The sequence below is a fragment of the Mustela lutreola genome, chromosome 6 (genome assembly GCF_030435805.1).
Source record: "Mustela lutreola isolate mMusLut2 chromosome 6, mMusLut2.pri, whole genome shotgun sequence".
Classification (NCBI taxonomy): domain Eukaryota; kingdom Metazoa; phylum Chordata; class Mammalia; order Carnivora; family Mustelidae; genus Mustela; species Mustela lutreola.
Genome location: NC_081295.1, coordinates 89,450,065 through 89,463,622, shown reverse-complemented (window position 1 = coordinate 89,463,622; position 13,558 = coordinate 89,450,065). Strand labels below are relative to the sequence as shown.

Below are 13,558 nucleotides of genomic sequence, written 5' to 3'. Positions count from 1 at the left end.
TTCATTGTCACCCTAATGTCTCCTCTGACCTTTATGGCCACTATACCATGACCTACAAGAAGATGGTATGGACTCATCCTATACCCCCTATACCTGCTGTTGGTTTCAGTTCGGCACCCAGGTTGTCAGAGTGGGGACACAAAGCACCTGGACAGGAGGGGGAGAAACAAGGTATCACCTCTTCTGGCCCAAAGATCTCAGACCAGTGGATGAACAAAGCTAACCATAGGCTGTTTAGACTGTTCTGAGCCTTTGCTCTAAAAAATGGAGGGCGTAAGGGGTGGAGAAGAGAAATGACCTCTGCTTGGAACTAGGGTTTGAGCTGAGAGGGAAGGGCATCCAGCACTTTGCAGAGTAAACAGCAGGAGCAAAGCCTAGGAGGGGCAGAGCAATGTGGAGGCACAATTTAGGAACTTACTAACTGCCGAGTGTACTGACTCTGCGAGGCCTGAACACCTCTCCTCACTTGTGTAGCAAACACTTACTGACCCTTTGCTAGGGTTACATTCTAAAGTCTGAATGCAAGATACCATTCTAAAGTCTGTATGTTGTCTACTGGTTGGACCCTCCTCATCTAGCAATCTCCATGTAGTCAGTGATGCAAGTCCTATAATTCCCATTTGTCAGATGGGGAGACTGAGGCACAGGGAGGTTAAGTAACATGCCCCAAATCACACAGCTTTACATGACCATGTCCGGATTTTCTTAAGTATACAATTCAATGATTGTTAGGCTTACTGACTTGTGCAACCGTCACCACAATTCGGTTTGAGAACCCTTCAGTTACCCCAAAACTTCCTTCATGAGGCAGAGCTGATATTTGAACCCCAAAGCCAGGCCCCAGAGACAACATTCTTAGCCAGCTTGCTGAATTAACTTAAGAAGAGGTGATTCAAAGGTGAATTTGACTTGAGGGACACCTGCCTGAGAACACACCCCTCCCACAACACACACACACACACACACACACACACACACACACTGCTTTCCTAAGGGGAGACCTCAGAAATATCTTAGACCCTTCTCTGTATTTTTGGCTGCACTAATCAGGCTGCTGGTAGGGATCAGTCCCTCTGGTGAGTGAAGTGGAGGCATTGTTCCCTGTCACCTTCGGCCAGCTGCAGCCTTCACCAGCCTGGGCAAGGCTGAAGCCCAGGGGGCAGTTCCTCCCATTCCCAGGGCAGGGCTGGGCCTCTAGCTGACTCAGCTGACTCAGCCTGGTCGCACCCTGCGCATGGAGGGGTGGAAAACAACATGCACCCAGTGGGATGTTCCCCCCAGTGTTTCCGGGGTGTTCCCCAGGGTGCCAGTGGGTGTAGCCCAGGACATGTGCTAGGAGTTGGGAGAGGAGGGACCAGTGTTGGAGATTCTGTGATGGGATGAAGATACCAGACCTGTCTCTGTCTATAAAGTGAAGGCTAGCCACTCCCTGGGCCTTGGTTTTTTTCTTCTATGAAATGGGGATGGTTTCTAGGTGGTCTGGAGAATGGCTGCTTGAGGTTTGTACATGGCAGTGGTTTGAAGACTCTTTAAAAGAAAAGCCCTAAAAGTAAGAATTGGCAAATTATAGACCTGGCTCAAATCTGGCCCCTGGCTTGTTTTCATGAATAAAGTTTTATTAAAACAGCCAGTCATGCCCATGATTTACATGTTGTCTGTGGCTGCTTTCATGATGCAGTGGCATTGTTGCGTAGCCTCAGCAGAGACGGTATGGCTCACAAAGCCCAGGATATTTACTAGCTGGGCCTTCACAGAAAAAATAGGTTGACTACTGTATGATTTATTATGTTCGGGTCATTTCAACTCTGCGCTTCCTGCCCTTGCCAGCTTCAGCATCTCTTCCTAACAATGCTGTAGACCAGAGGAAACTGAGGCCATCTTAAGGCCTTAAAGGGGCTGAGATTAGCATTCTATAGGATCCCTGAATCTGCAGCATTCTCTGAGATGCTGGTGGTATTGGGCCCTAGAGAACAGGGTGGGGGTGGTGTGGAGGAATGGAAGGGGGATATCAATCCAGAGGTGTGGAAGGGAAGGTGTGGAAGGTAACTCTCTGCTCTGTGGCTATAGTATGTAAAAAATCTGTTTGCATAAGGGTAGGCTGGGTGCAGTGGGTAAAATGCAAACAGTCATGTGAAAGCGGTGACAGCTGCTTTTCTTTAAACAATTCCCTTGACATATATTCTAATAACTATTGGGAGAGCTTCACTTAATGCAGATGTAATCCTAATGAAGCCTCCTGCTCCCCATCCACCAGCCCACAGAGGGGTCTTAAAAGGCCACAGGATTGTTTTCGAAATGCTTGAGAAGGCAGAGATGTGGATCTTTGCAAATTCTGTGATCAGGGACGGGCTGCGGCAGCCAGAAACAAGGCTGTCTATCCTTCGGGACTCCTCCCTTACTTCTTGGATGAATTAACCCACCTTCTTTATTCCCCACCATCTCACCCCATCCCAGCAATGGGTCATCCTCTCTTTCTTGCCTTGTTCCTCCAAATGTAAATTGCTTATGTCACAACCACATAGGACACTTATTACAGATGCAGATTCCTGGGGTCCCACTCAGAATCACTGGGCTAGGACTTTCTGCAGGTCTAAATAAATGTGCAGGGACTGAAGCCAGCTCCTGGCCAGAGAACCCCAATGATCCCTAGAGTTGGCTAGTGGTTCTGGCGTCCCTGCTCCTGGGGGTCCGTGACCTTTTGTCTCAGGCCAGACTGAAAGGTAGGAAGTTGTGAATCCCTGGAGCTGAGCGCCTAGTCACTGCCTGGGCCAGGATGTCCCCGGCCTCCTGAGAGCTGCCTGGGCCTTGCAGGGGTGTGAAGGAGACTGCTGTTTCCTCCTGTCCCCTGGAGGTTCACTGCGGTTAGCTGGCAGGTCAGTGCACACATACTCACCCATTACCCAAGCTCCTTTCGTCCCTGTGGTTCTACTCCAGAAGGCCAGGGTCTCTCTAGACCACAGCAGACCAGCTCCAGGGTACCCCTTCTCTCCAGCAGACACATGAGTAGCAGTAATAATATCATCATTATTATTATTATCAGTTATTTACTGACCCAGGCACCATGCTAAAAACTACATATGTTAGGGGCTCCTGGGTGGCTCAGTCGGCTAAGCATCTGCCTTCAACTCAGGTCATGATTCCAGGGTTCTGGGATCGAGCCCCACATTGGGCTTCCTGCTTGGAGGGAAACCTGTTTCCCCTCTCCCACTCCCCCTGCTTCTGTTCCCTCTCTCGCTGTGTCTCTCTCTGTCAAATAAATACAATCTTAAAAAAAAAAAAAAAAAAAAAACTCCATATGTTAACAGAGTCGAAAGGCTTGGGTAGGTGAAAAGACTCAGTCATTTCAGCTCAGGGCAGCTCAAATGCTGCCTTGCATCCAGTCGCCTGGGGCCTTGTTAAAATCAGATTCTGACACAGTCCGTTCGGAATGGGGGGAGACTTCATTTCCAGCGGGTCCCCAGGTGAAGTCCTTGGGTGAGTCTGTACTCTGAGCAGTGCATCCTAACTAGAAAGCAGAGGGCCAGGTCCCGCCCCCAAGGCCCCAGCGCTCTGTCCCCACCGACTCCATCCCCCACCCCACCTCCCACCCCCTTCCGACTCTACCTGTGGCTTCCTGCTCAGGCCCAGCTCAACCTGCTGCGTCCTCTCTGCCCTTGGACAAAGGCCTCTCTCTGGTGCCTGGGTCAGACCTGCTGGGGCTTGCTGGGACAGACTGGCCTTTTCAGGTTTCTGTCATGTGGACCTGTTAATTAGCAAGGAAGGGCCTCATTAATGTCATTTGTGTGTTACCTTTGTGGGGCCCCTCTGCTGCTTCCCTGAAAGGCTGGGGCTCCTTAGTGACCAAGGACTGGATGCTTCATCTCTGTGGGGTAGAGATGGGGTGTCGATTTGGGGGTTCTGGCTTATTCTGTGTCAAGGCAACAAACTCCCTCAGCTACAGCCTCACCCCTCCAAAGCCCCTGGGATTAGACCCTGGGGCCAGTGCACTTGGGGCCATTTGGGGGCTTCCGGCAATTTGGGGCCACATATCATCCCCCCAGCCCTCCTCATGTCCTTGCCAGCTCCTTTCCCTCTGATTGTGGGAGGCTTCCTGCAACATAGGAGTAATGGACCCCATAGGATAAGTGGGGAAACAAAGCCCGAGAAAGTGCCCCCAAATCCTCAGGCAACACACTGAGGAGCCACCGTGACCCCAGAGCTGATTCCTAGGTCCATTTGTTTCCTCTAGGTGGCACCCCATTCTGAGTGTCTGGGAAAACAGGAGATAGAGGGAAGAGGAGCCAGACCTCTTCATTATTTCCCCACTGTTCTGGTTGTGGTCAGAGGGTCCTAGAGTCAGGTTGCCTGGGCTTGAATCCTGGCCCCTTTCATTCACCAGCTGTGGGCCCTCGGGCAGGGACCTAACCTCTCTGCGCCTCAGTTTCTTAATCTGCAAAATGGGCATAATGAGAGGGCCTCTCCCAAGGTTTGTGAATGAGAATGCACAGAGCACTTCAAATCACTCCAAGCTCGTAATACTTGCTTAATAGATGTTAGACATTTGCATTTTTATTATTAATTTTCTCTCTAGTTCAGACCTGTCTAGGATTTGGGGAAAGAGCTAAAGGACAGTCCCAAGCCTCAGCCTCCAAGGAGATCTGTGGCTGCTTTGTGGCTGGGCAAGGAGTTTCGACCCAGAACTCTCAGAGAAAAGAAATGCCAAAGACCCAGTGAGATGCTGCTCCTTTTGGCAAGAAGGGGAGGAAGGGAAGGCTGGGAGGGAGGCAGCAGCTGGGCCCAGCCCTCAGCTTCCCCAGAGCAGGCCACCCACCCACCCACCCCACTACACTTATACACACACACACATACACACACACACACATACACCAAGAGAACCAATTTGGGGAGAGGCAGCAAGCCGTGTGCCATATGTAAGGCACTCATCATTTGTGCCCAGAGCCCAGCATTGCAAGTCAGGCACACTGTTTGGGTCCTGGCACAGGGGCTGCTCTGTGACCTTGAGCCTGCCCCACCCACGCGGCACCTCTGTCTTCCCATCTGCCAAGAGCAGCCCCAAATGTCCGCATTCAGAGTTCTCCCCGACATGAGAGCAAAGGGCTACCCGCCTCCCCATGGCTCACACGCAGGGGCATAGCTATTTACCCTTAATTTGCTGTGTTTCGAGCTCATAGCCAAACCCTTGCCCAAGCAAGCTAAGGGGGGACAGAGGGAGCGCAATGATGAGGGCGGTGGCGATGATGATGGTTACTGAGCAGAAATTATCTGCTAGGCACTGTGCTCAGCTGTTGCATACTGTGTCTCTCACTCAGCCTCACCCAGCCCACCCCCCAAGTTGGGATCATCACCTACAGTTACAAAGATGAGGGCTAGCCTCCCAGAGACCTAGAAACATGCCCAAGGCCCTACAGTGAGTAAGTGATGGAGCCAGGACTGGAACCAGGCTCTGCTGATTCCTAAACCCACAGCCCGGGTCCCTGCACCACTTGCCGCGCCCCACCCCCCACCCCGCCACCCAGCTGGGGAGGTGGGGCCTGAGGTCTGAGGGGATGTCTTCCTGCTGAAACACGTGGGGCCACCAAGAGTTATTTTTGAACCGGGTTTCTGGATAGGAGATAGGATTTACATGAACTGAGATCTTTGAGGAAACATAAATGAAAAGCGGCCTTTGTTTCCCGTCCATCTGTGAGAGAGAAATGTAACCAAATGCAAAGGGATCCTGGGCACAGGCCTGTCAGGAAGAAGATTTCATTTGCAGGGGAAGCTGGGATTGTTTTAAAGATCGGGTCTGGGTATGGGGAGGCAGCTCTGAACTTTCTCCTCTCTTATCACTGCGCTCGTTTGAGATGAGTTTGCCAGGCAGAGATACTTGTTTGTGCCTTGACAGGGCTGTGGTCCACCTGGGGCTTCGGCTCTGCTCAGGCCCTGCCCCTGGTGCCTCCTAAGTCTACCTGGCTGCTGGAATGGCCCCAGGGTTTCCCGAAGATGCCCCCTTTCTCTAGAAGCTTCTAGGTCCCTGGTGGCTCTCTCCACTTCCCTGCCTCCTGAATCCTGCTGGGATGCTCCTGGTGTCCCTCTGGGCCATGTTGCAAGCTCGAGATCCCCCAAGGACTCTTCCGGTGGGCAAGGTGCCGAGTAAAAAGACAGATGCAGAGGGAGTTTCCAGGTTTCAGGGTGGGCAAGACAGTAGACTGGGATCTTTTTTTATTGAGCAGCTTCACCGTGTCCTCAGAGGGTGAGAAGTTCAGATTCCTCTTTGTCACTCCCTTTCCCTCCTCAAGATCTGGCCTGGCCCTCCTTTACCTCTTTGGGTGAGGAGGGGACTGCTTCTTAGGAAGCTCCATTCCAGCACCCCTGAGACTGTGACTGGAACCCAGTTCATTTACTTCCATGGGAAAAGCCCCAAGTTGGACTCTATTGTCTCTGTTTAGTTTGGACCTTGATCTTGAGGGTTAGAAAGCCTCAGCCCTGACCTTGAACTCGTGGAGGACCCAGCTCATGGTGGTGGCCCCTCTTGCCTCACCTGATGGTGTGCTTCAGTCAGAAACTGAGCCCAGGCACGAGGGGCCCAGGGAAAGTCTGGCAGGTTCTAGCCACGCGTCTTTTTTGTTTTGTTTTTCTTTCTTCAAACGACATACATTTATTATCTGAAGTTCTGTCGGTCAGAAGTCTGACACTGAGCTCACAGGGCTAAAATTAACATGTCCATGAGATTCTGTTCCTTCCCAGAGGCTGTAGAGGAGAGTCTGTTTTCTCAGTTTTTCCAGCTTCTAAGGGCCACCCACATTCCTTGGCTCGTGGCCCCTGCCATCTTGAGAGCCAGCAGGAGCCAGTGGACCGTTTCTCACCTCACACCGCTCTGACTCTGTCACCATACTCCCCCCTGCCCTGACCCCAGCCATGTCTCTTAGTCCTGGAGAGCCAAACTGAATTTCACAGAAGCGCCCTGGTGGGGAAAGAGCCACGGGGCCTCAAGCACCGCCTCTCGCCTCTGATTGCTTTCCCAGAGATGGACTGTATTTTTAGAAAGTGTTCCCTCGTTGAAAATGACCACAAACCAAAACGACAGTGCCTCCCAGTCAGGGCTGAGTCATGGGATCTATGAGGCAGTTAGAACTGTGGAATCTGTGAGGTGGTTAGAGCCCAAGCACCTGCGTGCAAGTCAGATTGAGCTCTGCCCCGGCCTGGGCAAGCTTCCGCTCCCGCCCCTCCCCAGAGCTACTCCAGGGCCCCAGCCAAGACTCTCTTACCCCCAAATAGCTCCCCACCCCGCCCCTAACCCCTAACCCCCCACCCTGTAAACAGCGGGATTAGGATTCCCTACTCTGGACAGGTCATGGTTCAGAGATCAGCCCTGCAGCAGAAATCCTGGCTTCAGAGGCTTCGGGCAAGTTCTTAGACCTCTCTCTGTCCCCATTTCCTCGTCTGTAAAATGGGGATGATGACTGTCCAATTGCAGTAATGATTGTCCCAATTTAAAATGGAACTGTTTCAAAAATTAAGTGAATAGATAATGTGCAAGTCGCCTAGAACAGTCCCCGGCCCATTGAAAGTGCTCAGTAAGGGGCGCCTGGGTGGCTCAGTGGGTTAAAGCCTCTGCCTTCGGCTCGGATCATGATCCTAGGATCCTGGGATCGAGCCCCGCATCAGGCTCTCTGCTCATCGTGGCGGGGGGGGGGGGGGCTGCTCCCCCCCCACCGCCTACCTCTCTGCCTACTTGTGATCTCTGTCCGTCAAATAATAAATAAAATCTTAAAAAAAAAAAGTGCTCCGTAAGTTTTACCCATTACTATATTATTACTGCCCCTGTGATCCCCTTGCCAGGGTGCTCCCTTCCAAAGGCACACGATAACACTAGCCATTGATGTTAGGACAATTTGCCTGTAGAAAGGAGGCCCCATAGATCCCAGCACTAATGCAGAGATGAGATGATTAGAGAAAAGGTCAGCCTGGGAGCCTGCCTCTCTTGCTATCTCTCCCCACCCCGGTCCTCGTAAGGGCCCAGCAGCCATATCAGGCAAGTTGGATTTAGACTTCGGTGTCCGCACACCACTATCTGGGGAACGTCCCAGGAGATCCTGGTGTCAATGTGCAAACCCTTAGAAGCCAGAGAGAATCAAGTGGGCCTTAGCAAGAGCCGTCGTTGTTGGGATTTCCCTGTTATCTTCCACTTTTGTGATTTCTGATTGGGCCAGATCTGCACTCCTATGCTTCCTGCACGCCCCCACCCCCCCGCCCCCGCTCCCTGGCATCTTGATCTCCAGGCTCAGGTGAGGCACCTGGTAGGGACTGGGCAACCATGTCTTCCTGGAGTGCGCTGGGCAGGGCCCTGCTGGGAACTGGAGTTACTGGGGACTGTGGCACACACAGAGAACTCGTCCTTTTGGCCCCTTTTCAGAGGTGGAGATTCCTGAACGTTCCAGTCACTCTCTGCCTGGAGGGACAGCACACAAAGGGCTCTGGGTCCAGCTGCTTTGATGTTCTCAAGAGCCTTTATGTCACATTCAAAACCCTAGATTCTGACATAGAGAGGGGGGGTGTGGCTGTAAGTGTGGGAATTTGGGGTGAATGTGTTCTGATCTCAGGACTTCCCTTACAAGCCCAGTCTCTCTTGAATAAATCTTTTGGCTTTCTTGCAGTTTGCTCCTGGAGTCATGTGCAATGGGAAAAGTAATCATGATTTGTTCAATGTTCCAGTTATAGGATTCTGGTTCCTTGGGATTTTGACTTTTCTTCTCTTTCCCCTTTGGTTATAGAGGAACCAAAAGTCCCTCGTGCCCTGTTAAAGGGGTGAAAACCCTTCCTGCTTATGACCAACATAGTAGGAAGTCCACAGTGACCCCTGCTCAGGGGAAGGCCTGCTTCTCCCTCTCCCTCTGTCTCTCCTCCTGCTTGTGCTCTCTATCTCCAATAAATAAATAAAATATTGAAAGCAAGAAAGCAAGCAAGCAAGCCCAGAATACAGACCCAGTAACTAGAGGAAGAGAAGAGTCTTTGTATCATCCTCCTACAGGGGAAGTGACCACATTTGCTGAGCTCTTACTATGTGTGGGCCACACTAACTCCTCACAACAGTCCTATAAGGTTAGCACTAATATCACTCCCATTGTACAGATAGGAAAACTGAGGCCCAGAGAGGTTACATGACACTGCCAGTAAGTAGCCAGGCTGGGATTTGTGCTAGGTCACATGGACCCTACTGTCCCACTCTTTCTGCTCTGCTCTCAAGGGTACAATGAAGGGGAGCCATGCTCACAAACATTGATGGTTTCAGGGACTAGGGAAATCTTGAGTTAGAAGAGTCCAGAAGGTGGGGGCTGAGCCACTGGGGGCAGCAGGTGACCTCATCTTCTCTGCTTGTTCCAGATTAGAAATTCAAACACTTGAGAGAAAAGCCACCTTGCGTTCCTCCCTTGCTCAGAGATAAGCTTTAACTGGGGCATTGGTCACAATCTCAGGGCCCCTAAAGGAAGGACGACTTGTTGAAGTGTAGACTCAGGAGCTGTCCGGGAATCAGGAGGAACATGCTGCTGGGGCAAGCTGGGAACGCTGCAGGAGGCCCCAGGAAACAGCCCCCTGGCGTCGCTCCCAACCCCACTGCAGTGGGCCCCCTGAGCACCCACCCCATTGACAGGATCTTATTGTGTAAGAGCCGAGGAGCTGAGTCAGATGGGCCAACCACAGGGCCTGGCTCTCCTCCCTCGGAACTGCAGGGTAGATTAACTCAGTTGTCGCACATGCCTTTGATCTCCAGCTCATGGTCTCCTGCATTTGTCTCCCCCAGGTGCTATCTATTATGGAGACAATCGGTTTGACTCTGTGAGTGAGTCAGGAACAGCCACACTGAAAGCTCGGCCAAGAGTCCGGCCCCTCCTGACCTTCCTTCCACTAGTAAGTACGGTTCTGGACTGCGGTCTGGGGGTCGGCTCTGGTTGGGCCACCTGCTGCCCTAGCCCTAGTGGACATCTCAGCTTCTGCTCATTCCCTTCCTTCCTGATGCCAACCCAGGGTGGCTTCTGGGAGGAAGCATGGCTAAGACTCATGGCAGAAAGGCTGAGGCTAAGGGTGTCAGCTCCTCCAAGTTGAAACCCAAGGAGAGGTTCTGGGGATCTTGTATGCAAAGGCAACGCAGTGATGGGTCCCTCTAGCGAAGCAAGATTCTTGTCCCTGTTCTGCAAGCACTGACCACTGCCTGCTCTGTGCCAGGCCTTGCACTGGACACGGATACACAGAGAGGACAGAGCCCACACTGCTGCTCTCAGGGAAGGACAGGAGTGAGTAAACAGACTGTTGGAACATAACTCAGAGCACCGGCAGCCAATCTGGCCACAGAGGTGGTCAGGAAGGCTTCCTGGAAGAGGGTAACAACTGAGCTGTCTCAAAGGACAAATAGCCGTGATCCCTGGGAGAAGTGCATTTGGGACAGGATTGTTCGTGGGTCTGAAACTGCAGGAAACCAAAATCTCCCTTCTGGAGCCATGGTTGGGCTTTTGTTTTTTGGCAAGGGACACAAACTCAACATCCACTGCTCTCTGACAGGTTCTGTTGATTGTGAGACACGTTCTGGGGTTTTCTGGGACAGTGTGGACCAGTGCTATCCAACAGAAATACAATGCAAGCCTCATATGTCATTTAAAATTTTCTAGTAGCCACATTGAAAGTACATAGAAATAGTCAAGGTTCATTTTAATAATACATTACTTAATTCAATATATTCGAAAAATTATTATTTCAACATTAATTGATGTTAAAAAAAAATACTGCTGAGCTGTTTGACATTCAGGTGAGAAAGTCAGATTAGAAATTCCAGAAAGGGAATTTTTCATGCTAAGTCTTTGACATCTGAAGTACTGTACTTACATATACATCCCTGATGAGTGACATTCACTGTGGCCAGTGGCTCCGGGACTGCTTCACCAAGGTCTAGAGCCTAGATTCTAGGTTCAGGCTTGTCTGTCTGGTTCCTGGCTGGGACAATATTATGATTGGCATCCTTGAGGATTTGTGCCCTCTGGTCACTAGCGCTGTTTGGCACAACCACCTCCCTCTCTGTCACCTGATTTTTTTTTTTTTTTTTTGGTTTGTCCAACCTCACCAAGACCCTGAGATTCTAGATGGGAGACATGGAGTCTTCTATTCTGGCTGCATTCCCCAAGGCCTGGAGGTGGAGGGCTGAGCGCACAGACCTCTGGGAATACAACTTCACCCTGTTTTCTGCTTATAAAAGCAACTCATGGTGGCTCAGTCAGTTAAGCATCTGACTCTAGATTTTGGCTCAGGTCATGATCTCAGAGACCTGAGATGGAGCCCCACATCCGACTCTATGCTGGGCGTGAAGCCTGCTTAAGGTTTTCTGTCTTTCCCTCTCCCTCTGCCCCTCCCCTCTCCCATTACACACACTTTCTCTCAAAAAATACATGCATACATACATACATACAATAAATACAATAAAAAAATAAATAAAAGCAACTTGTGGAAATTATAGGCAAATATAGGAAGTACGACGCCACCAACAAAAAGGTAAGAAGCAAATGAGCCAGCCCCTAACTTTATTTCCAGAGATGTATAAAAGTGTTACAGGGGTCATTGCAGCCATGAAATAATTTCGAGATCTTCTATTGCTGAAGGTGAATTAGATTCTCTCCCTTCAGCCACCCCCAAGACACACACTCAGAATTATAGTGGCGTGGGCCCAGGGTTGACCCACCCGCACCTGTTCTGCTCTTTCAGATAGGGCCCTTGCCCCTGGAGTGGCTCCAGCCGCTGTAGGGTTAGTTCCTGCCACCCTGCCGTGCAGCCGTGTTTGCTCAGATTGGCTGAAATGGATATGTTCTGCCCCACCCACCCCCTTGGGTCCCTGCCATAATTAGGGCCTGTCCCAGCTTTCCTGCCTTACCCCTTCTGGTTGGAGCCCTTCCCCAGAGCACAGGCAGACTAGGCAGAAGGGGGTGTGGGTGTGGTGGAGACACTGGAATGGGCTTGGCTGGCAGATCAGGCCTGGAGATCCAAGACTGCCTTTGGGGGGGCCAGTCCTCCAGGCCAGGCTCCAAGCCAGTCAGGAGATGGGGGCTTCTCCCCAGGCAGTCCACCTTGCGGCTTGCAGGGTCCCATCCAGTGGCATGGCCCTGAGATCGTGGCACACACAGACAGAGCACTCACTCTGTGTTGGGCAGCATTCCAGGTGTCTCCGGTGTGTTAACAGAGTCCACAGAGCCGCCTTGTCAGGAAGGTGCTGTTACTAATTCTCAGATGGAGGAATTGGAGCACAGAATGGGAGAGTAACTTGCTTAAGGTCACACTGCTCCTAAGTGGTCCAGCTGGGATTTGGAGCCCCACAGCCAGGCTCCAGGGTCCAAGTTCTATTCAGGCCCTCCTATGCTCCCTTCCATGCACAATCTAGAAGCTTTTCTCTTCTCTTCCAGCACCAGCCTGCACAAACACCTACATCTCTCTCGTCTGCCTCTCCGAAGCTCTCTGTCCAACGGCGGAGGCTTGCTGGATACCAGGGCCTCTTGCCTCTTTGGGGTCATAGACCCCTTTGAGACCCCGATGAGGCTATAAGCCATATCTATGCAGTTTTGCTTACAATTTCAGCAGAGGCCCCTCTCAGGTCCCCAGAAGCCCACCTATGATGGGCCTTTAGATCAGGAACCCTCGGCCTGACGGTTCATATCCTGGGGACATCCCTGTGCTCCTGATTCAGGTCATAAGATACACAGCCGCCTCAGTATCCTTTGTCACCTGGGTTGAGGGGAATCTGACTCCTCTCCCTTAGGCTCTGGACCAGGTCTTTACTTTCTTCCATCTGGGGCAGGAGGCTGGGAGAATGAGAAGCAGGAGGACAGAAGCTCCCTGTGGGTGTGGGTTCACGCATAGATACACACTCGGGCACAGCCCGCCCCCACAGCCTGCCAAGTTAGGGTGGGTGGGAAGCTGGGCCCGTGCCCAAGCCCTGGCTGACATTGTCCTGGCCAGGCGGGTCTCACCCCTCCCTGTCCTCCCTTCCCATACCATACTCAGCCACCTCCTAGGCCATGCTTCCCTGGGGCAGGGGCGGTGCTGGGCAGTAGTGTCCCAAGAAACCAGGTGACAGGCCCAGTGAGGCCCATGTTCTTCCTCGAGCTTTGCAGGCACGCTCACTGTCAGCTTTTTACTCCAGCCTTCAAAGGGCTGGATGCAAGGTGGGGAGGGCGACAGGAGGCAGCGCGAGGCAAGGGCAGATGCTTCTGACCACTTCCTGGAGCCTCCTCACTAGAGCTGAGGTAGAAGGACAGAGAACTAAGAGATACTTTCTCAGGCAGCTGGCAGCCAAAGGCCAGGGCTGAAAAGAACCTCTGCATCCCCCCTGTGACTGGGATGGGACCCAAGTGGCCCTCAGGGAGCTGGCAGGGCGGCCCTTCCTCTCCCCAGGCCCCTGGGTCCCCACCCATTCAGGGGGGTTACACCAGATGGTCCTTTTGGGTCTCCCTAGCTGTAACTGTCTGTGTTATATAAGTCCTAATGGAGAGGCAGGAAGCCCCTACAAGAAGCCAGGCCCCTCACAACACCCAGATCACTCACT

General features: G+C 52.0%; 1 protein-coding gene across 1 annotated transcript in view; it reads left to right on the top strand.

The window, feature by feature from the left end:
• The window catches only part of C6H6orf132 (chromosome 6 C6orf132 homolog), a 34,325-nt gene that overhangs the window by 1,079 nt on the left and 19,688 nt on the right, over positions 1-13,558 (top strand). The window contains exon 2 of the mRNA XM_059177955.1: positions 9,782-9,888. Within this exon, the coding sequence (XP_059033938.1) occupies positions 9,782-9,888 (107 nt within the window). The remainder of the gene's footprint in view (positions 1-9,781; positions 9,889-13,558) is intronic.